This window comes from Dipodomys spectabilis, unplaced genomic scaffold, assembly GCF_019054845.1.
Source record: "Dipodomys spectabilis isolate Male_0828 unplaced genomic scaffold, ASM1905484v1 ptg000188l, whole genome shotgun sequence".
NCBI lineage: Eukaryota > Metazoa > Chordata > Mammalia > Rodentia > Heteromyidae > Dipodomys > Dipodomys spectabilis.
In genome coordinates this window covers 1006991-1031253 of record NW_024870865.1, presented here as the reverse complement: position 1 = coordinate 1031253, position 24263 = coordinate 1006991, and the positions used below count along the sequence as shown (strand labels likewise).

Sequence of the window (24263 nt, the reverse complement as noted above, 5' to 3'; positions counted from 1 at the left end):
CGCAGTTCAAAGCCAGCCTGGGCAGGAAAGTCTGAGACTTTTATCTCCAATGAACCACCAGAAAACTGGAAGTGGCGCTGTGGCTCAAGTGGTAGAGTGCTAGCCTTGAGCAGAAGAGCTCAGGGACAGTGCTCAGGCCCTGAGTTCAAGCCTCATGACTGACCAAAACAAACAAAAACTTCTCTACACTGAAAACTTTAATACTGTCAGAACTGGGGTTTAAACCCAGGGTCTGGGTACAGTTCCTGCGCTTTTTTGCTCAGGCAAGTGCTCTGTCACTTGAACCACATCTGCACTTCCAGCTTTTTGGTGGTTAATTGGAGATAAGAGTCTCACAGGCTTTCCTGCCCAGCTTAGTTTTGAACCCCAATCCTCAGATCTCAGCCTCCTGAGTAGCTAGGATGACAGGTGTGAGCCACTGGTGACTGGCAAAAAAAAAAAAACTTTTACCACTTTAAGTTTAAAATGAGTTGGTTGGTCCAATTATAGCTTAGTAATGTACTTGTGCTGTCTTGTTAAGTTTGAAAGTAATCAGCTGGGCTCAGAGATTTCAAGAACTTTTTTCTTCTATGTTCAAGTCCAAGTTGAATTAAAAATATGTAAAACTTATGGAGACTTACTTTGCAGTGATTATTTCTGAGATTTTAGAAATACTATTAGGTTGCACGTCAGATTCCACGAAAAAGCTTCATGGGGTTTAGTTGTGTCTTTGACTTTGGGTACTTTTGGCCACATTTCTAAATAATGGCTAGAGCTCCTGCAAGCCGCTCACTTCATAGCTTAGTCTCTGTGGTTCTTGGTTGCACACTGCCTGGGGTTCCTGGCTGCACACCACCTGGCTTGTGGAATCAGAGGTCGCAGTGAGAGTCATCTTATTGGTTAAGAGTGGGCACTGATGGACTTCATGCCATTGAAAAAGGCCAGCGCACAGTGAGATGTCAAGAATGAATATTCAAATAGTCACGATTTATGTGTATCTAAAGAAGATGAAAGGAGGGCACCCGCCTATTTAACTTCAAACCCGGCAAAGTGCTCAGAGGCTTGTCCCTTGCCATGCTCTGGAGGTGTCCCTTCCCGACACAGACGCTTACCTGTGGCGGGGCTCACACATGGGCGTTAGCGTACGTTGGCAATACGGCAGAGGTCTTTACAAGGGTTTGTTCATTTCTCTTCACCAAGGTCACAGCTATGTGTCTGCCAGTGTGCTCCAGCGAAGTGTGTCCCCCGCTGGGGTGACGACCATGTTCACTTCACACACGCACGCACACACACAGCCTTGCTCGCACTCATCACAAACCTCAGCACGGCAGAACTCTGGGTGTTAACAGATTCCCCTTTATCCCTAGAAAATAAAGAATGGCTTTGGAGCCGGTTCGTCTCACCTTGACAGGCAGTTTGAGCGAGCCGTGCCTGTGGGGGAACACAGCAGTTCTTCCTTGCCTCTAACCCTGCACAACCGGCCGCAAGGCCCCGGACAGCGCGTGTGAACAGGAAGGAGGTGCAGGGCGGGCAGGCCGCGGCACAGCCCTCAGGTCCCGCTCCCCTTGATTCGTGCAAATTGGACAAACCATGAGCTTCCCGTGTGAGGTTCTGCTGGGCTTCACCTCCCGTGGCTGACACCCTCTCCCCACTCTGCAGCCCCCCAAGAGGAGACCCAGGGAGCTGCGGAGGAGCTGGAGCGCGCATCACTTTCCCGGGTGCTGCTGCAGGCTCTGGGGGTGCTGGAGCACCACGGACCCGGGGAAGCAAGCAAAGGGCTCCCAGCTACTGGACAAGGTAAAATCCTAGGCCCTGTCCTGGCCCCAATCCCCCCACCTCCCCTCCCAGGTCACGCTGACACCCATTGCTTTCTGACGCCTCCATTTATTTAGGGGCAGCGCCCCTAGTGGGTACGTTTCCAATGCATGCAGATGTACGTCATGCGGTCCCCTCTGCTAAAACCCTGTGAATCACTTCATCTTTCCATACCTGTTTCTTCAGTAAATAGAAACGATTCTAAAACACACAAGCAAACTAACTAACCTGCCTCTTGGGGTTATTTTGAAATCTATGAAGATTAGTGTGACCCCAAGGCCGAGAATTGGCTGTCATTTTTCCACGCACTGACGCCATGCTCAGAACCCTCGGGAAACAAGGAGCCTTTTACTAGTTGTGTAGCCACAGGAGCTCTGCGGCTGAGCGTGGGTCGCTCCTGAAAGCCCCAGCAGCAAGTTCCCCGGCCTGGCATCAGCAGGCCACCGTCATAGCCACACACTACTGCGCATGCTTCAAAATGAGCATCAGCACAAGCCAGAGATCACAAGCTGCCGTCAACGTTTGTTTTTCAGATGCGGGAACTGACATTCCTAGCACCAGGGGAAACTCGAGCAAGGTAAGGGAGTTCCCTGATGTGAGGGTTCCAAGTTCAGAAAGTAGAAGAGGACTCTGTGAAAATCACAGCCTGAGACAACTGGGCAATTATAGCTGAAATGGGACCGTGTCTAAAACACGAGGGCAACCGGAGCTTGCCTGCCAAGTGCCGGTCTGGGGTAAATTACAAGTGGTAGGTAAGGAGTTTGGGGAGCCCTGCTCCTGAGTCTGCTCTCCACTCGTGTGGGGTCAGGGGCCTGCCACGCAGCCCATGGCCCGGCAACACCGAAATTGCCAGAAGCTTGTGAGAAATGCGGGACCTCAGCCCCAGCTGCTCCCACAGAGTCAGACCCTGTACCCCGAGTTTCCAGGGCTCAGCCTGCAAGGCACTGTGGTGTGCATGGACATAGACATGCTCATGAGCCCAGGACAGAGCTCTAGAAAGGCCTCTCTGGGCCAGAGGAGTGGGGAGTGCCATTCTCCAGGGGTGTGGCCGGCCCCTGGCGGCTCCTGTGGGGCTCTTGGGCTGCCCGTCTGGCGAACCAGTCTCCACACCCTGCCTGTGTACCCCAAAACACAGAGCTTTCACCAGGTGCCAGTGGCTCACACCTGTAATCCTTGCTACTCAGGAGGCTGAGATCTGAGGATCACAGTTCAAAGCCAGCCTAGGCAAGAAAGTCTGTAAGACTCTTCTCTCCAATAAACCACTAGAAAACCGGCAGTGGCGCTGTGGCTCAAAGTGGTAGAGTCCTAACCTTGAGTGAAAAAGTTCAGAGACAGTGCCTAGGTCTGAGTTCAAGCCCCACAACTGATGGAAAAAAAAAAAAAAGAGCGCCCCTCCCAGGCCTGCACCCCTGTGTACACAAGAATACAAAGTCCCCCCGCCCCCAAGTCAGAGACCTTCAGAACATTAGCCATGCTTCTCCCAAACACTGACCTGAGTCAGCTAGCGAGGATCTGCTTCAAAACAAGCTAGACACCCCGAATCCCGCACAGCAAGGCCAGCCGATGGCCCAGGGAGAGCCGCTCTGCTGAGAGCTAGCTCCCAGATGCTTGTCTCAGGATTACAAGTCAACACCAAGAGCCCAAGATGACGAGTGTGACGTCACTACTACATCATAGATGAAAGAGAAAACCAAGAGGGAACCTCTAGAGCAGTGAATTTCACACCCAGAGATGCGCTGTGAGACAGTAAATGCAGTGCACTGTCAATGGCTTTTGTACAGTGACAGGCGTGGGGTTCCAGAACCCCATGTTCAGGGCGTGCAGGGCCCGCGGACACTTGTGAGGGGCCCTGGGGATGGCTGCCGCCCAGAGGCAGCGGATGCTGCTCCTCACAGCCCTGGGCTCCACCAGACTAACTTTCTGGGAGGACCTGTAATGCACTGACAAGTAACTCTGTTGTTCTGGAATGTTTGGGTTTCAGGCTTTCCCTGGACAAGATCCTAGCGCCATACTGAACCATCTCTTGGCAAGAAACAGGAAGCAGCACCAGCAGCAAGGGGCTGTGGCCGAATGCTTCTGGAAATACTGCGTCTGACTCAAGGCCCCCCCCCCCCCCACCAAGCACCTGGTAGATGAGCAACATGGGTGCTGCACCCGAACCACGTGCTCCCCGCTTCTGGGAAATAAATCCTGTCTTGCATTTTACTTGGTCATTTTACTTGAGCCTCACTTACAAATCTGTGATTTTCCCCTCCTTCGAGGATTTCTTGAAACGGTACCAGTTGGGCTGGGAAGTACTGGCGGTGCCTGTCCACAGCATGTGGGTTTCTGCATATATACATATGGGGGGGGGTGCAAACAGCAAGAAGAGAGTTTTGAAAGTAGCATTGAGCCAAAATCACTAGACCACAAACCACTCAAATAAATGAAGTTAGCGGTACCATGTAGATAGACCCTGACAATGACCATGTAAATGGCTTTTGTTGTTTGTACCAGTCCTGTGGCTTGAACTCAGGGCCTAGGCCCTGTGCTGGAGCTTCTTTTGTTCAAGACTAATGTCTACTACTTGTGCCACAGCTCCGCTTCCAGATTTCTGGTGGTTAAGTCTAAAGGACTTTCCTGCTTGGTGTGGCTTTGAACTCGGACCCCCAGCTCTTAGTCTCCTGAGTAACTAGGTTGTAGGCGTGAGCACGGGGCCCTGGTGTATGTAAATGCCTACTTTTAAACAGCAGCAGTGTGTCAGCTTGAAGCAAGGCTCCAGGAAGCCGGGCGGGGAGCCTGGCGCTGCGTGCCTCCGTGAGATGAGCATGGGCTGACTGCTCAGCCGCGCGCACGAGCCGCAGACAGCCCCGCACACGCCCCTCTTCCAGCACTGAGCCTGTTCTGCTGTGGCCCCAGCGAGCTCCAGGATTATTCATTGAATCCGGGTGACGATGGCTGTGTTCAGGCAGCAGGGAGGGTGGGGGAGACCCACTCGGGGTCCAGCTGGCTGAGGCAGGACTTGAATGTGAGGGGGTGGACCGCCTGTGACCAATCCTAAAGACAGACGTGTGTATGCTCACTTGTGCTCTCTGGGGCATGCATGTGTGTGCAACAAGAGGTACACACACAAGGAGAAACACACTCACCCACCAGCAGGTGCCAGGAGACAGCACTGACCCTGGAAACATCACAAGTGTCCCAAATTTGGCACGCCTGCAGGGCAAGGCATTTCCAGGAGCAGGGGCAGGGGCAGGCTTCCCAAGGAACGGCAGCGAGATGCGAGCTTCCTCCACCGCAGTCCAACACATCGTTCCAGTGATTCCAGGCATTCACCTTGAGGTTCTGGAGGCTCCCCACCCCCTCAGCGAGGTGTCTGACCCCTGTGCCTCGGGGCCGGCTTTGCACCCTGATTTCACAGGCCATGCGAATCCCTGCAAAGTTCAGGGACCAATCGGTTCCCACAGAGCACGCCCTATCCACCCAGCCGTGCTGCTGCTGCTTGGTATCCGTGTTGCAGAAGGGTGCAAATGATTTCAGAGGCATAACACTTAAAAGCTCTTTGGCTTCCGGATCTTGTTCTGAGTCTGAATTTGTGGGTGCTTTTCTGTGGTGCCAGGTTGGTCGGCTTTGTAAACTCCAGGGGATGCTGCTAGAGCTAGGAGTAATGCTACTCGCCAAGGCTGGCTAGGCCGGCAACCCACGTGGCAAGTCCTGTCGGCCATGCACTCAGGACCCCGCCAGGCCTCGGGACCAGGTGGGACTAAGCAGGATGGGAAAGCGCACCGGGGGCGAAGCCTCCAGGGACTCAGTGCCAGGTACACACTGAGAAAAAGGCTTACTGAAACAACCCAAGAAAATGTCTCAAATTTTGCAGTCAGTTTGCAGTTAAATGATACCCAATTAGAATACTAACAACCATTTAAGAATGATAAATCCATGTAATTATAAATTAAATTGAAACAAAATGTTCAATTTGCACTAAATTTGCCTTGTGAATTATTCTGAAGTTTTACTTAATTCATTTGACTTTGTTTTTCTTTTTGTCTGTCATGGGGCTTGAACTCTGTACCTGAATGCTTTCCCTCAGCTCTTCAGCTCAAGGCTAAGTGCTCAGCTACTTGAGCCACAGCGCCACTTCCAGTTTCCTGGTGATTTATTGGAGATAAAAGTTTCACAGCTTTTGCTGACTGGGCTGGCTTTGAATGGTGATCCTCAGATCTCAGCCTCCTGAGTAGCTAGGCTTACAGGCGTGAGCCACTAGCCCGGCTATCAACTTGTTTTTCATAAATCTTGACCTCGGACCCAAGAAAAATAAAGCCTTTTGGGTAATATTTATTAAACACTGAAGCCTGTAAAACATAGTTTAGTATCAGCTTCTTTATTATCAGTCATGAATACAAAAACGTTACAGTTTCTCCTGGGCCCACGGGGGCAGCGGCGCCGCTGAAGGCCACACGGCAGGCACAGCCTCGCCATGAGCTTGGGCGCTCCTACCAAAGCTGAGACCCGAAGCGTGACAAGCACCAATTTCAAATCAAGCCTAGCATAATCCACACTCCATAAGATGTGTGCTAAGGCCAAGAAATGAGCAGCCGTTGGGAAACAATGGAAGAGAGAGGGCGCAGGTCATCAGAGAAGGCCAGGGACGTGGTCGCCTGCGGCTCCGAGGAAGGCTGAGTCACATGAACGGTGACCTGCTAAGGTCACGGTGGACAGCACACAGGCTGATTAGTTTTTTTGTGTGGAAACTACCACACAACTTGATCCATCACCAAAGCCTCAGACATCATTTCACTACCAAGATGGAGTAGCATTTGAGAGCTATCTATTCATGAAACAGGAGGATTTGAGCAGCACTGCTTACTGCTAGAGAAGTCCAAGAAATGTCCAAGGCAACGTGAGAACTACTTTCAATAATACCTCAAGACAGAATTACTACCCAGAAAATAATGACTAGAAAGGAGATCGGGCCAGGAGCTGGTGGCTCACACTTGCAATCCTGGCTACTCAGGAGGCTGAGATCTGAGGATCGAGGTTCAAAGCTAGCACCGGCAGGAAAGTCCATGAGACTCATCTCCAGGTAACCACCAGAAAACTAGAAGTGACACTGTGGCTTAGGCCTTGAGCTGAAGAGCTCAGGGACAGCGCCCAGGCCCAGAGTTCAAGCCCCACAACTGACTGAAAAAAAAAAAAAGCTGGAAGTGGAACTGTGGCTCAAGTAATAAAGTGCTATCCATTAGCAAAAAAGTTCAGGGTCAGTGCCCATACCCTGAGTTCAAGCTCCAGGACTGGCACAAAAGAGGGAGTAGAGGGAAGGAAGGAAGGAAGGTGGAAGGAAGGAAGGAAGGTGGGTCTGAGCTATAGACTAGAGAAGGGTCCAGAAGCCATCATGGACAAAAAGGCCGATTTTCCTCATCATGAGGCTGCATTTACAAAAAGCTATGCAACGTCAAAGAGGAAAAGTATTTTCCTAAAACAAAACAAAACAACAAAAAGAAAAGAAAAAGGAAGCTCGTGTGCTGTGAGTTACACAGCAAACCAGGGCTCCTGCAGCCTTCGCTTTGCTTCCGTGTTCTGCCTGCGAGGGTGTGAGCCTCACGCTCAGGAATGGTGGGCTGTGGAAGGAGCACCAGGTGAGCGCTCTGGCCGAGGAGACGCTCACACTCACTCCTTGAGAGGCAGCCCTGGGTGGCCGGGGGAGCCCTGGCCAGGGGGCCTGACTCTTTGGGACGCTGGCGTCCTGGAGGGCTGGGGTCGCTGGGCTCCCCTTGAGCATTTTCCTCACTTGCAAACCCCAAACACTGACCCTTTTGCAAGAGCAAACAAAAGGCAGTGCCAGTCAGACCTCTGGTGGGCACAGAGAGACCTCTTTTGAGTCCATTGAAAAGAAAAGGTTAATGGTTAGTTTTGGCAAGACAGCGTGTAAACACATAAGCGTGAAAAACCTATTAGCCTATGTAATATTTGAAACTCCATACAACCATTTTAAAACCAAATCGGATTACAAATCGGATGTTAATTTTAATTTTCCAAGTAATAAGCCCCTTTTAGCGCGATAGATTTTTAAGGAAATACTTTCAGAAGTTCGATGAAAGGTGTAAAACCAGAATGCAATACATCTCTTGGAATCAAGGTAAAAACTGAACCTAAAGACTTAAGTGTTTCAGCTCCACTAATGGACTGGGTGCTGCAGGGTGCTGGGGAGGTGGAGTCCTGTGTAAGAGCTGGAGGGAAGCACCAAGCTGTGCGGCCTCAAAGAACAGGGAGAGTGTGCCAACACCAGCAGGGCATCTCCCCACCGCAGAGAGGCCTTCACTCTATCAGGATCAGCCTGGAACAGAAAGGAGGTCAGCTCCTCTGCTCACTCCCGAGCTCACTCTGCTACACTTCCGGTTAGATTAGGTCTGGGGTGACACAGGAAATAAAGTTCTGTCATCCACAAACCTCTTCAGAGGCAGTCCAATCCTTTGGGCAGGCTGCTAAGCTAGAGGGCCATTCTAATGGGCAGTTTTAATGGTCAGGAACAGGAGACTGTTGATGAGGACTCTGGTCACGCCAGCTGGGGTTCTGCTAGACACAGAGGCAGAAGCTGGGGTGCGAGGAGACATCTTCACGGCCGCTCAGCTGATGTCTTCTCCTGGCTGCAGCCCACGGGCTCTGCAGAGTGCTCAGCTGAACTTCTGTTTGCACAGGCAACACGGCTCTCCAGAAGAGAACACAAGCAGGTGTGTTATTTGATGCTAATGCCATCTGAAGATCTGAAAGTCACGTCTGCAACGTCCTGACTGGCTCCTTCAGGTCTGACATACCCATCTTAGCATTCTTTACCACCATCAGGCAACCACGGACACTGTTTAAGTACTTTAGCCTGAGTCATGCCGGGGTTCATCCCTCATCTACTTTTCTATTTATTTTTTTTTTAAATAAAGACACAGTAAGTAGCAGAACACTGGCTTTTTGGCAAGATCTTATCTAGCCATCTTTAAACGGCAGATACTCATTCTTTTCTTTGAAAATAAGATAGGGAGAGGATTCTCAGAGTAGGCAGAGCAGCAGTGACCATGTCATAACTATTTCTTTTTTGTCTGGGCTTGGGCGCTGTCCCCTCAGCTCTTCAGCTCAAGGCCAGCGCTCTACTGCTTGAGCCACAGCGCCACTTCCGGTTTTCTAGTGGTTTATTGGAGATAATAAGAGTCTCATGGACTTTCCTGCCTGGGCTGGCTTTGAACCATGATCCTCAGATCTCAGCCTCCTGAGTAGCTAGGATGACAGGCGTGAGCCACCGGCGCCTGGCTCGTCATAACTATTTGCATCTTTGCTGTCTGTGTGAAGGCCGGCCGTCTCCAGAGGACAGCTTGACTCACTCTGGGAGCTGCGGTCAATCTGGAGGTGGGGGGCAGCCAGGCATGCGTCCCTGAGCAGCTTGAAAACAGCTCAGGGCCATTAAAGACCCAGTCCTCCAGAAATTAGAAAGCGAGGCTCTGCCTTCAGCCTGCTTCTGTCTTAGAGGGGTGGGCAAGCAGGGGGACAGCCTTTGCTGCACCCCTCCTCTTCCTCAGCTGAAGGAACTCCAGGAGATTTAAAGAGCCAGTGCTCTTTGCTTTTTATGCAGACTCCACCTTGGTTTTTCTCTTTCCCTCTTTTGGGGAGGCAAACACTTAAAATCTAGGTGACCCTAAAGCACCCACAAGTCACCACACATGCCCAGGTGAAGGTGCAGCCATTATATGAAGGAGAGAGGGAGAGAAGAGAGAGAACAAAGAGGGAGAGGGAGAGAGAGGGAGGGAAAGAGAAAAAGAGAGAAAGAGAGATCTTTAGATTTTATTTTCTGTTGCTCTTTGAACGAAGTACAAAAATAAATGTCAGCAAACCCTGGGAAAAGGGAGTCTGATTTCCAGTCTGAACTCAAATATCCAATTTTCAAACAAAAGAAAAATTACAAGGTCCACGAGATACAAGGAGGTACAGCCCATTCACTAGGAAAAATTAACCAGCAAATAATTCCTAGGATAGGAGGGCAGACTTGCTAGACACTTTCAAGAAGCCATCTGTAAGATGTTCAAAAAACAAAAGCAAGACACAGAAAACAGTAACAACAACCCTTAAAAAGAAACCAATCTGGGCACTAGTAGCTCAGGCCTATAATCCTAGCTATTCAGGAGGCTGAAATCTGAGGATCAGAGTTTGAAGCCAACCTGGGCAGGAAACTCGGTGAGACTCTTACCTTTAATAAACTACTGAGTAGCTAGGACTACTGCAGGTGAGAGCCACGTGCCCGGGTGCTTTACCTATTTTCTTGCATTGTCTGCATTTTCACTGCCTGGCCTGGGCGGGGACTCCCGTGTGTACTTTCTGCACAGCTGCTGAGGCCAGGCATGGTCCCTCAAGCCCAGGGCGTCCCAGCTGAGGAGAGGCCGTGGGGGGCATTCCCCTCAGACCACAGTTCTTCCACCCAGCTTCCTGAGTAGCCAGTGTAACAAAATGAGCCGCCACATCTTCATGCTTGGGAATGAAGATCCTTATTGGCGCAATCATCACGACAGCCGCGACCACCACCAGCTGCAGCTCCGGCAAATCAAACTTTCAGCCTTCAGGACTCACTAGAAAGACTTTGTCACTGCAGAAGGACCACGTGGGCCTAGCTACTCAGGGGGCTCAGGCCTGAAAGATCTTGGTTTGAAGCCAGCCTAAACAGCAAAATCTGTGAGACTCCCATCTCCAATTAGCCACCAAGAAGCTGGGCTGCAAATGGAGTGAGCCAAGGCCCTTGTGTTCTATCTCTAATACCAGCAACAAGAAACCCAACCCCACGGCTCCACTCAAGTTCCTGATAGGAGGAATCCCTGGGATGTGACGCTTGCGTCTTCCATTTTAGAACCTTCCAGACCTGTGTGTTTACACTGCACAGCTCCTGTACCGCCCCCTCCCCTCTCTGCCAATCATCATATCCAGCATCTCAATGCCAGCCAACCGTAAAAGAAAATGGTATTGAAAAGATCCGTATTCCAAGTTCAGTGAACTGTATAACCTTACATGAATTGTTTAGTATCTGCAACCGTGACTTCACTGCTTGCCAGTAAAGCAGGACACCAACGACTCCATGGAGGTGGCTGTGAGGGTTAACTCCTCCATGGGGTCAAGCAAAAGAGCCCAAGCGTGTCACTGGACGATGGGCGTGACTGTGCTTACTGGGGTAGGAACTCCTGGAGGGATATTCTGGCTTTGAATCCAAGAGTGCACCTTGGCCAGCTCCTCCTTCTGCCCAGGAGAAAAGCGGGGCTGATGCCGCCTCATGCTTTCCAGACGCTCCAGATCTTCTTTCAGCACAACGTCCTTAACCCTGAAAATGAACACCAAAACCAAACCCGAATGAGGCCCCAGTTTTCCTCTCCTCAGCTAAGAACAGCGCGGCTGGACTGCTGCTGTCTCTCACACCTCCTGTCCACCGAGGGCCCACACTGAAACATGACTGCACTGTTTCTTGGTCAAGCTGCTAGAGTCTCCCTTTCATGCCTGGGGAAGTGTGTGTCACGTTTTAATACACAGACAGAAGGAACAGACCTCCCAGCAGACTGAGGTGGTGCGCCACCTGGACAGCACTGTCGTTTTTCCTCTCCCCATCTCCTGATGACGCCATGGGTTCCTTTGTCTGGCACTAATCTATGTAGTGTCATCAATGCAGTCCCTGCTTTTTTTTTTGCCAGTCCTGGGCTTGAACTTAGGGCTTGGGTGCTGTCCCTGAGCCTCTCTGTGCTCAAGACTGGCACTGTGCCACTTGAGCCATAGTGCCATTTCAGGCTTTTTCTGTGTATGTGGTGCTAAGGAATCAAACCCAGGACTTCAGGTACGCTAGGCAAGCACTCTACCATTAGGCCACATTTCCAGCCCCAGACCTCGCTTTAAGAAAGCATTTGTTGGGGCTGAGAAGGTGGCTCAGTGGTAGAGCGCTTGCCTTGCATGCCTGAGGCCCTGGGTTCGATTCCCCAGTACCACATAAGCAAAAAGAAAAAAGCTGGAAGTAGCTCAGTGGCTCAAGTGGTAGAGCGCTAGCCTCGAGCTGAAGAGCTGAGGGACAGCGCCCAGGCCGAGTTCAGGCCCCAAGACCGGACCAAAAAAAAAAAGAAAGTATTTGTTACTTGACTTCAAATGAATCTGAAGACATTTTTCTAAGAGTTATGTATAAAACACTTAACATCATTTTATATGACTAGGAACCAAGAAAGATCCCAAGTGAGTTTTCATACCTCTCCGGCATCTGATACGTCATCAGCACCCGCTCTGGCGTTTGCTCTATCATTCTCCAGATGGACTCAGCGGCTGGCCTGGGCAAAGCTTTTTCCTGTACACCCTGAGACTGCTGCCCATTTCTCGAGATTTCCAAGGAATAGTCACTGCTAATGAAGGACATACTGCTACCACTGCTTCCTATCAAAAGTCAACACAGCAAGTTACGACACAGCCATGAGACCCATTTCCAGGCAGGACTTTGTCCTACTAGTTTTAGCAGCTGGCTTCTGGCTCCCGGCACCCAGCCTGGCAGCCACACCCGGGCTTTCCTGGTCTACTACCTGAGGCTCGGGGTGGAGAGTCCTGGCGCAGAGGTGCTGTGCCCGGAGCCCCAGCAGCTGGGAGGCTGTTCCCGTCACCACTCTGGTTTGTGGTATGGGGCTGGAGGGAAGAACACAGAAAGGCACTTTACCACTCCAGGTCCAGATGACTGGCAGACTGTCAACCTCACATGCTGACAGGAATGCCACATCCATAGTGGGAAGACAGACTTTCCGCCTGTCCTCAGGAACTTGGCCAAAGTTCCCCTCAACACAAACAACAGGCACCCAATACAAACGACAGGCACTCAGCGCAGACGACAGGCACTACTGTTTCCTGAGCATTGCTGCGTGCCAGGCATCACAAAGGGTGCTTTATTTGTCATTTGCCAGATGCATACCAAGTATTTTGTCAATCTTAAGCACCATGTGGAAAACACGAGGAGTCAACAGTGCACAAGACAGAGTCCTGGTTGTCTAGCGCTCAGGAGAGGTGCATACAGAGGCGCCCTGTAAACATCACATCTGTGATCCCAGAAGCGATGAGGTACCCATCTTCCATTCTCCCAATGGGAAAAAGGCGGAGGAGGTCTAAACACTCTATCTCAGCCACGCCACCTAAAAACTACTGATGGAGCGTGAAGCAAGTGGAGCCTGGCTCCACCATCCAGGCCTGCTCACTGTGCTACGTGGCCTTGCCCCAGCGCAGGCAGCCGGGTGTGCAGCGAGTGGAGCCTGGCTCCGCCGTCCAGGCCTGCTCACTGTGCTACGTGGCCTTGCCCCAGGGCAGGCAGCCGGGTGTGCAGCGAGTGGAGCCTGGCTCCGCCGTCCAGGCCTGCTCACTGTGCTACGTGGCCTTGCCCCAGCGCAGGCAGCCAGGCTTCCAGAGGCGAGAGCACGCCTTGATTTGGAGCCAGTGAAGAAAGGCGCGATACTTTCAAGGGAGAAAAACTTGTGTAAATACTCACACATCTTTTATCTATTCTTAAATATAGGAATGCCAGGCTCTACAGTTCACCTTGACAAATCTGGAGAATGTTTTTTAGGTAGAATTTGAAAAGCTAAAAGAAACTGACCAACATTTTTCTGTTTGAAGATAGCCTTTGTAAAACTGAAATTATAAACTGTTTACTCTGTCGCACCGTGGGGCCTGGCCCCTCTCACCAGCCCCAACCCCGGTTGGAAGTGAGTACTTCACAGGCAACGAACTGTGCATAGTTACCTGGATAGCTCATGTTAAGGGGCAGAGGAAAGCTAGAAAACCTGCACAGGTGCACAGGATGCTTCATTTCTGCTCTGTAAAGCGAGTCAGGTGAGGCATGATGCTTGTGTAGCGCAAGGCTTCGTTTCCATCTCCTGTGACGCGGCCGCCCACCGGGGCCGTGTCAGGCAACCCCAGCTTGGACGGGAGTGCGTACGCACGTCCTCCTCGGTGAGAGGACACCAGCAGCACTTACACGTCTGGGCTCCGGGCGGGCGCCCCTTCCCGCTGGACGCGCAGACTCAGAGGATGCGGGCATTTCCTCCTGGAGCAGGTTTAACTGTAAGGGGGAGCTGCTCCTTGAACCAAGAAGTAGGTGCTCTCCACTCTGTGTCTCCCACTTTTCCTCTGCTCTCCTTTGGTTGCTGGTGTAAGTAGGTGGCTCCAGATTTGGAGCTGGTATCGGGGTTGGCACTTCAGGGGAGCCTGGGTCCCCCAGGAATAGATACGGAGAGGATGATGGTGGCCACAAGGAACAGACAGCAGGGCTTGGGAGGACAATGGTCATCCAAGTATCCACATGGGGAGGAGGGGATGCTGGAGGAGCCTGCAGGCTGCTGGCCATGGGACATCCGGGAGCAGCCGCCCAGGCTGCGAGGCTTCCTACTCCCACTGAGGTCAAGGCCAGGAGAGGACACATTGGGAGGAGGTAAGGGGGTTGGCTGGGGACCAGCAGGGTAGATGGGCTGGGAAGGCCTGAGGCGCTGGGGGAGGCGGCTGCAGGAGGCTCCCAGGGCTGCACACCCGGGAGTAGAGCCCCGGCATGGGGACAGAGGCCAGGGCCGGAGCTGCTGGCATCCAGTGGCACCGGCAGCCTCTGCCGTTTGTGCTTCCCTTTCTTGCTCCAAGTTGATCTGTTCTGCTTGGAAGGAGAAGCTCCTGAAATGATGAAGATGGAGGCCATTATGGAGACTAAAACCCCTGAAAGAGAGTACACTTACCCAATGACAGGAAGTAATTACAAGGGAATAGACACATGCCAATTTGTAATTATGTATATTACAGGCACGGCAGAAAATGACTAACAAAAGTCTACACATTGGTGCTATAAAATACCAGCCCATTCCAGTATCCCCATCAGTTTCGTACATAAATCAGTGTCTTAGATCCAGGATCTAAGACAGATCCTGAATTGCCATTGTAAATGAAATTATTTCACCTTCTCATTTCTTGTAAGTACAACTTGTACTGTTTTCTTTCTCTACATCCTCGTGTTCTATATCTGCAGATTCAACCAATGGAGGCTGTTAAGTATCTAGGAAAAAAATTGCACCTGTACTTGAGTGTGAGACGTTCATTGACAGCACAGACATGTTTTGCCTGTCAGCACCTAAGCAATGCAGCGTAATGACGCTTGTGCTGTGCTAGGCACTGTCGACCATGGGAAGCATGTGCAGGTTACCTGCACGTCTGGCCCTGTTACAGGAGAGATGGAAATACCAGGACTTGACCGTCACTGTGGGGCTGTGGAATCCATCACTCCCTAATACATTACCACATGTGATTTTGATCAGCTACCTTGAACGTAGGAGTATTTTGCTTTGCTTCTACTTTCTTGCTGAAGATAGCAGCTATAGGGCGACGCCAGGATCTTCTCCCGAAAGCTGTCAACATAATTCTGTTCTTCCTTCTGTGTGTGGGCCGACAGCACAGCCGCTGTGAGCCCGACATGTCTCATCTCCTCTGCTGTCAGCGGAACAGGCTGTGCTTCCAGGGCCCAGGGCTCACAAATCATGGTGGCATCCTCTGCTGAGGTCAAAGAAGAGGCCTGCGCTCTAAGTCCCATCAACTACTTGTATTTAGTTCTACTTTTTATATTGCTTCTCAGTACATTTTTATAAACATTGCTCTAACTTCTGGAACATTAAAAAAATCACAAAAATGTGTTTTACTTTTTTGTACAACTATGTATATACACATTATAGAATAGTAATCGATACATGTATATTTACTTACTCTTGCTTTTATTATATTTTCTAGTGTCCCTGATTTTTAAACAAATTTATCTTTGAATTTATTTTATTTATTTATTTTTTGGTCCAGTTGTGGGGCCTGAACTCTGGGCCTGGGTGCTGTACCTCAGCTCTTCAGCTCAAGGCTAGTGCCCTACCACCTGAGCCACAATGCCACTTCCAGCTTTTTTCTTTTTGCTTATGTGGTGCTGAGGAATTGAACTCAGGGCCTCAGGCATGCAAGGCAAGCGCTCTACCACTGAGCCAACGTCCCAGCCCCTGAATTTATTTTTAACTGTATTTTTTTTTGTCTTTTATTTTTTGGTACTGGGGATCGAACCCAGGAGGTTGCACTTGCTAGGCAAGCGTTTTGCCACTGAGCTACATCCCAGTCCTTGAATTTATTTTTAAATAGCTAGTAGCTTTATATATTCAACAATCAAATATTAAAAAGTGTTTGCTGGGAAGGTGGCTTAGTGGTGGAGTGCTTGCCTAGCATGCATGAAACCCTGGATTTGATTCCTCAGTCCCACAGAAATAGAAAAGGCTGGAAGTGGTGCTGTGGCTCAAGTGGTAGAGCGCTAATCTTGAGCAAAAGAAGCTCAGGGACAGCGCCCAGGCTGAGTGCAAGCCCCAGGACTGGCCTATAGGATCAGTCAATGTGTTTAAAGCACTGAGAAGAGCATCTGTCTTGAGTAGTAGTGACCAGCCCTCTGCTAATCTAGTGTTAGCCATTATTATTACAGGTTCCGTTTTCTTCTTTTTACCTGTACTGGGGCTTGAACTCATGACTTCATGTTTTTACTCGGCTGGCTGACACTCTACCACTTGAGCCATGCCTCTAGTCTGGTTTTTTTTTTGCTAATTGGAGAAACCTTCGCAGGCATTTCTGGTTGGTCTGGCTTAGACCAATTAATAAAACATAATGACATTTCCAAAAATAAGTGAGTCTTCCTGACTTGTTTTCTCAGCAGAGGCAGAGGTGGTACCTGGGTGCAGGGGCAGGGCACAGGCAATGCCGCCGCTGCGGCACGGGCTCACGGCTGACCCTATGCTCAGGGCGGCCATGGACACGGTCCAAGCTCCTCCGCCAGTGGCTGGCATTTCCACAGTTGGTATGGCTGTGTTCTGCGCAGCAGCTGGTGATAAACGAGAAACCAGTCGTGAGAAGAAAAATCCCAAGAGGGAGCTTAACAACCAAAACAGTTTTTGGAAGTCAGTGTCTCACACATACAAAGCCTACTGGCTGTAAAGAACTTACTACGATACTAGGACTTTGTGATGGCAATGAAATAAAGACGAGAAATCATAGAGGGCTGGGTATGGTGGTGCATGTCTGTAATCCCAGCACTTGGGGGACCTCAAGTTTGGGACCAGCCTAGGTTACACAATGAGATAGCAAGACCCTGTCTCAAAAGGAAAAAAAAAAAAAATAAAGGAAACAGAGTAGAATGGATATGTGAGGGTCCTTTGAATCCAGCTGTGAAGGCATTGCTGTTACCTTGTGGTGTCTGGCCGCTGTCTGCCTTGTGGCTCTGTCTGTCCTCCTCTGAGGATGAAGAGGTTGTATTTGTACAGGATATACACTTCCTTTTCAGTGTGGGGATGCTGTAGCTCTTCAGGTATCTGCAACGACAGAACAGGGAGTCCCTCATCCCCTTCCTATCCCTTGGATTCTCTCCCCATTTCCGTTTGGGGTTCTTATTACTTCGTTCTTTAATGACATCTATCTTCATCCCAGCCTGGATTGCTGGATTGTAACATCTCTTTTACTATGGCCTAGGTCATCCCAGCCTACACCATGTCCATGTGTGTGAGTGTATGTATGTGTGTGTGTGTGTGAGAAAGAGAGAGAGAGAGAGAGAGAGAGAGAGAGAGAGAGAGAGAGAGAGAGAGAGAGAGAGAGAGAGAGAGAGAGAGAGAGAGAGAGAGAGTGTATACTGGGGTCTCATGTTGATGCCCAGGCCAGATGGGACCTTAACTCTCCGACCTATGCCTGGAATAACAGACTGAGCTCTGTTTCTCATTGGTAGAGATGGAGTCTCATGAGCTTTTTGCTTGGGCTGGCCTCAAAACAGCACTCCTCTTGATCTCAGCCTCCTGACTAGCTAGGATTATGGGTATGAGCCATACACGTAGCTTTACATCTTTTCAGGTCAGGACTTCTCAACTGTCCTGAAACTCTTCCAGAGCAAGATCATCTCCTGTGCTACCACCACGTGTTCAGCAAGCAGTGAGTAGTATGTGGCAGGCTATCCTTAGGCAGGAATGGACAGCTACTCAAGTTCTATGGAGGCTCCAGAGTCACAAGGCACGTGAATACATGATTACATTTATGTCTTATACCTGATGACACTATCGATGCAGTTTATCTGTTGATAGGATGGGCTATGCTGCTCTTTCCTCAAGTCTTCACAAGGCTCAGTGTGCATGCTTTTGTTTTCCAAGGTCTGGGAGGAGATAAAGGCCTTCTGTTCATCTGAAAGAGTGAAGGGACATGCCGTGAAAATATTTAGTATTTAGGTTAAGAAAATGCCTAGTACATTAAATGATGGTACTTTATGACATATATGTCAACAGAGGATTATCCAGGAATTGCACATAAGCTCAGATCTAAATGCACGAGGAGAGAGAAAATCCACAATCCATAATAGTGCATATGTACACATTACATAGAATGATGACACTGGCATTTAAAAATGGAGGGAAACATGTTTCAGGCACAAATTATCAATGCAATTGTTAGGCAAGAGGTGGACGGGCATTTGCCAGTGTCAAGCTGACACTCACTAGACATTGATGCACTCTTCAGTTTTTGCTGTACAATAGCGAACACCACCCATGGGCACTGCTGCACTCTATAGCGTAGACTGTACAATCGGCATATACCACCAGACACTGACTGATGCACTTTATAGTGTATGTTGTACAAACAGTATATACCACAGACACTGACTGATGCACTCTACAGTGTATGAACACCCCCCACCCCCCCCAGCTAGCACCATGAGTAAAGCACTCATGAAGTAAAGCACATCTTCTTTCCTATGCAGAACCTGGGTGCAGCAGAAGTTCTATAGTATTGTGGACTTTTTCTCTTGGAGCTGCCCTCGACAGCAGTGACTAACATGACACATTTCTTGTATCTATTTGTATTTAAGCTGCTAAGTATAGCTAGTATAAAATCAAGAGCAATCATGAATTAAAATCCTATGAAGAGACTGGACACTAGTAGCTCGTGCCTGGAATCTTTTTTTTTTTTTTTGGTCGGTCATGGGGCTTGAACTCTGGGCTTGGGCGCTGTCCCTGTACTCTTCAGCTCAAGGCGAGCACTCTACCGCTTGAGCCACAGCGCCACTTCTGGTTTTCTGGTGTTTTATTGGAGATAGGAGTCTCATAGTCTCTCCTGCCTGGGCTGGCTTTGAACTGCGATCCTCAGATCTCAGCCTCCTGAGTAGCTAGGATTACAGGCGTGGGCCACTGGCTCCCGGCTGCGTGCCTGTAATCTTATTGAGGAGGTTGTGAGAATTGTGGTTCAAAGTCAGCCAGAGCAGGAAAGCCCATTAGACTCATCTCTAACGAACTGCTAACAAGCCTAAAGTAAGCTATGACTCAAGTAGGCACAGCACTAGCCTTCAGCAAAAAAAGCTCAGGGACAGTACCCAGGTCCTGTGTTCAAGCCCCAGGGCCAGGAAACACACAAAGCCCTGTGAAGGCTGTCCAAATCTCATCGTAGACATGTGAAGAGGACAAGGGCCTAAAACCCGAACTCCTGTACAGGTGAGACGAGACCCGAGGAAAGAATCCTACAAGGCATGATGTCATGGAAACCAAGAAAAAAAGCTCAGGAAGGAGCAACTCCATAATCAAGTACTGTGGGCAGCTGCTGTACTAACAAAGCAGTGGCTGTAATTAACAAAGGCTACTCTGGCTGGTCTGGAGAGGCTGACTTGTCTACCTTCAGAAGGATCATGGAAAAAGGACTACTTGCATTAACTCACTCATTTTACATAGGAAAATATTTATTTATACTTACAGAAGAGTCTCAAAAGCCAAGTGCTGGTGGCTCATGACTATAATCCTAGCTACTCAGGAGGTGGAGATCTGAGGATCAAAGTTTGAAGCCAGTCCAGGCAGATAAATACAAGAGACTTCTTATCTCCAATTAGTCAGCAAAAAAAAAGCAGAAAGTGAAAGTGTGGCTCACTCAAGTGGTAGAGTGCCAGCTATGAGCAAAAAAGCTGATCAAGAGTGTTGAATCTCGGAGGCACCGGTGGCTCATGCCTGTAATCCTAGCTACTCAGGGGGCTGAGATCTGAGGATCATGGTTCAAAGCCCGGGAAGGAAAGCTCGTGAGACTCTTATCTCCAATAAACCACTCAGAAAGCTGGAAGTGGTGCTGTGGCTCAGGTTGAGAGCTAGCCTTGAACTGAAGAGTTGAGGGACAGTGTTCAGGCCCAGAGTTCAAGCCCCATGACCGAGAAAAAAAAAAAAAGCTAACCAAAAAGGTCCCATATTGTAGTCATTTTAGTATACTTCCTATCCAGTGATTCTCACGCACCAGTAGGATTAATAATCCTACTGACCGACGAAAAAACAAAAAAACCCGAAGGAGTGTAAGTCCCTGAGTTTAAGCTCCAGTACAAGCAAAAACAGAAACAAAACTTGTAAAAGCAGTAGGGAATTCCCTCACCATCCTCACAATGAAATGATCAAAAATAAGAATTTACCTATGGTACAAGACCACCAAATGCAATTCAGACTTCACTTGGGTTTTTACTAGTTTAACACTAAATGTAGTTTTTCTCTTCTGGGATCTAGTGCAGGATCTCACGTTGAATTTTGTTGTCACGTTTTCAGCCTACTACATCTGGTGGCTTCTCCATCTTCATGTGCTGCTCATTCACTCATTTATCAGTATGGGCTCACAGGTTCTTGTTGTTCAATAATCTCATACAGTTTATTGCTCAAAATACTGCAGTCAGGGCCACTAGGAGCTCCTTCAGGTCTTTTGTGGCCCTCTGACATATCCGTCCATGTTTACCTTGGATATCTTGGACGTTTTCTGACTTTCTGGCCCTAGTTCCTTTTATTAAAGAAATGTCTTTAGAAACCAAGACCTGGGGGCTTGGTGCCCATTCTTGTGTAGATCATCTTAATGGTCAGGGCTGACAAATAACTAGCTCTCGTCCACCCATCAGAGAACATGCCCACGGGCTCCTTCCAATGCCACTACCTCCAGTCCAGGGCCACAAGTAATTCTAGCATTCTTCCTTTAATTATTTGCAAGTTCTATAACGGTGAGAAATCTGGTCCTCAAACCAATTTGTTCAACCTTAGAATGCATACAGACTAGCTTCAGAATCTAGTGGTGTTTGTCCCTGTTAGTGTCTTGTATTTAGTCCTCGGGTACCTAGTTCAAACACTTTCTAAACTGCTTAGCTCTCTGCTTCCCTACTTCCTTTAGTACGCCTATGCATTATAAACACTCAGATTCGGCAGCACACTTTTAGCACTTAGAATTCCCCCAGCTGTCAACCCTCCCCTCAGTCTTGGTACCTAACCCTTTAGAGGCCGCTTCGCTTCCTGTGGTTCCAGTGGGTGGATTTTTTTTTTGCAGGTGGTGGTGAATGAACCCAGGGCCTGACAATGTTATGTAAGTGCTGCGCTCCAGAGCTATACCAGTGAGACTTCTGTGGTTTCGGTTACCCGTAGCCAACCGCAGTCCAAAAATAGCAGTGGAACATTCTAGATGTAAACAATTCCTACGTTTAATTGTGCACTACTCTGGATGGTGTGATGAATTCCCACTGCCCTGCTCTGTCCCACATGGCATCATGCCAGGCCTTTCCCTAGGGTACAGACGCCGTCTATGATCCCTCCAAAGCCATTGGGATCATCAAAAGCAACTCTCCTTCCGAGCATTTTAAGGCCAGGCACAGACAACATTTATACAGTCACAATGCCACAACTCACCTCACTTCATCTGATCACATAGACATTACAATCACAAGAACAAGTACAGAACAATAAGATATCTTCAGAGAAGGAATGTATGCAATGTTTACTATTGTACACTTGTTGTGCACCTCATTGTTACTGTTAAGCCTTTACTATGTCTAACTTACAAATACAATCACAGGTATGTATGTGTAAGAAAAAACACAGTATATGGTATATCGGGGTTTATGCACTCACGGAGGGTCTTGGAACCCAATCCCATGCATTAAGTGGGGGTTATTTATAACTACTGACCTGTTTTTCAGATTTACAGTGTTCCTAAGGAAGTACCTTTGCAGAATGGAATTGCATGATATGGAGAAGTTGCTTATTCAGTAAGCCAGTGTTTGCAGCTTGCTCCTCCCCTGGAAGCATGAGTTTCTCACTGCCCTGGACCTCAGCACTGCAACGGGGTCAAGAAAGGTCAGCAACTTCCTGGCTAACTTTCCTTTTTGTAAAACTGGGAGTTTGAACTCAAGAATTTCATACTTACTGGGCACGTACTTTACCACCTGAGCCATGCTCCCAGCCCTTCTGCATTACTTAGATTTCAGACAGGGTCTTGCGTTTCTGCCTAGCCTCAGCCCACAATCCTTTTGCATCTTGTGCAGCTGGGATTACTGTACAGGTGTGTATTACAATGCTCAGCTTGTAAGTGAGATGGAGTCTCTTAGCAAGTCTTGAACTGCAACCCTCTTGTCTGCCTCCTGAGTAGCTAGGTGTACAGGTGTGACTCACCATGCCCAGCCTTTTCATTCTAAGTATGGAACAACACTTTTTCTAGATGCCTGTCCCTAGTCAGGAACTGGGAGCATTCGCACTTGGTCTGTGCTGCTCTGGTGTCATCTTCCACTCAGGCATCTCACATGCCCCACGTGTGTCTCCCTAGCTCCAATCATCTACACACAAGCTCGTGAGGGGCCTGCTCTACCTTGGTTGCTCTTCTCCTTCCCAGACTAAAAAAAAATCCCACTTGTTCCTCTATTTTAAAGCATCCTCTGTCTGTGAGACGGGTGAAATATACACTTGAAGCTGCTTTTTTGCTCTGACACACTGTGCACAAGACAGGCAACTAACAGTCATTTGCCTTTTCCCTCCACTGTTGTGTGTCTCTACTCAGCTCCCAACATTTAAATATAACATTTTCATTTCATTTTTAAGCTGCATTCTGGTTTCTCTCGCATAGGGAATATAAGAAGCTTCCCCGTCCCCCAACTCATTAAGACTGGTAGCTCTCAAAATGTTAATAAAATTAGGAGTGTCAAGAAGTGTTAGTTCTTGAAAGCTATACCATATGGTGACAGGTCTTCCTTCTCCCACAAGTCGTGTCCTGTGCGTGTTATTAGTCAAGAATGAGCGTCTAGGAGCAGGTGCATGTCACCCTCTGAGGACTCAGTGCATGTAAGCACTCAACAACTGTCGGTCCCAGTTAACCACAGGGATGACAGAATGCCGCTGTCTGGTTACATATGCATAGTACTGGTGGCAGGGCCAGCGCAGTGTAAATGGCAGGAAACTAGACGTGGAGGTGGTGAAAAGGGAAGCCGTCCTGAGACTACAACATACAAAACGGCAACACTACGAAGGAGACTGGAGTCCTGGGCAGCAGTGAGCAGCCTGACTGGGTCAGACAAGCAGGGAAATGTTGAGGAATTTTAGCTAAGACGTCCTGAAAACATCTTCTTGGTCAGAATATGGGTAGTGACACATGACAAGAATACTATTTAAAATTTACACTTCTGCAGAGAATCTGGTGGTTGTAGGGGGAAGGCATTCCCACACTCATGCCTGTGTGCCTTTATATATAGCAGCACAATAAACAAAATGCTTAATTACCTACCAGAGTGAAAACAGAAAACAAAAAGTTCAGACGTGGTTCCATTTGGAAGGAGCCCCAGGGTTTTTCCATGGCTGGAACGTACACAGCCCTTTCATATATGCATGTAGGAAAGTGAAGCCGGCTGTGACTGTATTCAGGGGTGGGGCTTTAGGGAACGAAGGGGATTGGTAGTGACCTCACAGGAGGCTGGAGGCAGGTGTGCTGCACTCACCATCCCAGGACTCAGGAGAACGAAGGAGATTTGCTTGATTCTAGGGGCTTGGCATCACCTGGGTCATGTCTCAAAAAGCAAGTGGCTACAGGGAGCTACCCAAGCCCCTTCCTGTGTGTCTACCCTCCCCCGAGCACCATGGCTCCTCCCATGGAGGCTGCAGCGTCCCAGGTCTTTCTGAAAGCAAAGATAAGGTCCTCACCAAATACCAGCCTGCCATCTTAGGCTTCTCGGCCTCAAACATAACATTGTGAGAAATAAATTCCTGTTCTTTAGAAATTTAGTCTCAAATTTTGATTCAGCAGCATACCAAGGCTACTGGTGATAAAACCTATGGTAAGAGCACTTGAATTTTCATGGCATAAATGATGTCAGTTCCTAAAAAAAAAAAAAAAGCTATTATTAGTATTAGTATTATATTTGGAAACTATCACTCCTACTGTGTGACTGCGACGTACCCACATTTGGCAATGACAAGACATCATGGCTTCCAAATTCATTCTGGGAGATGATGAAGGCAGAGTTAGCAAAATTAAAGTTAATTTAGGCTGGGGAATGGAGCACAGTGGTAGAATACTTGCCAAGTGAGGGCAAAGGCTGGGTCTGATCCCCAGCATGAAGGAATACAAGAGTTAATTCAATCTGGCCTCTATATTATAAAACTTTCCTCTGCTAT

At 48.9% G+C, this 24263-nt stretch overlaps 1 protein-coding gene and 1 long non-coding RNA gene across 5 annotated transcripts in view; one reads left to right on the top strand and one right to left on the bottom strand.

The window, feature by feature from the left end:
- Positions 1 to 1566: 1566 nt before the first annotated feature.
- On the top strand, positions 1567 to 3857 carry LOC122121405. The gene is made up of 3 exons (XR_006149943.1): positions 1567 to 1776; positions 2328 to 2371; positions 3776 to 3857. It is a non-coding gene; the product is annotated as an uncharacterized LOC122121405 (long non-coding RNA).
- Positions 3858 to 7772: 3915 nt separating this feature from the next.
- The window catches only part of Per3 (period circadian regulator 3), a 41260-nt gene continuing 24769 nt past the window's right edge, over positions 7773 to 24263 (bottom strand). For 2 of the 4 annotated variants that reach the window (XM_042695671.1, XM_042695674.1), the window contains 9 exons: positions 17883 to 18015; positions 17038 to 17162; positions 16526 to 16675; positions 15103 to 15333; positions 13781 to 14463; positions 12345 to 12444; positions 12021 to 12201; positions 10966 to 11116; positions 7773 to 8479 (listed from right to left, as the gene is read on the bottom strand). In XM_042695671.1, the coding sequence (XP_042551605.1) occupies positions 8387 to 8479; positions 10966 to 11116; positions 12021 to 12201; positions 12345 to 12444; positions 13781 to 14463; positions 15103 to 15333; positions 16526 to 16675; positions 17038 to 17162; positions 17883 to 18015 (1847 nt within the window). In that variant the 3' untranslated portion in view covers positions 7773 to 8386. Of the gene's footprint in view, positions 8480 to 10965; positions 11117 to 12020; positions 12202 to 12344; positions 12445 to 13545; positions 14464 to 15102; positions 15334 to 16525; positions 16676 to 17037; positions 17163 to 17882; positions 18016 to 24263 lie in introns of those variants that run through there. The other 2 variants (XM_042695673.1, XR_006149948.1) reach the window with 2 other exon arrangements.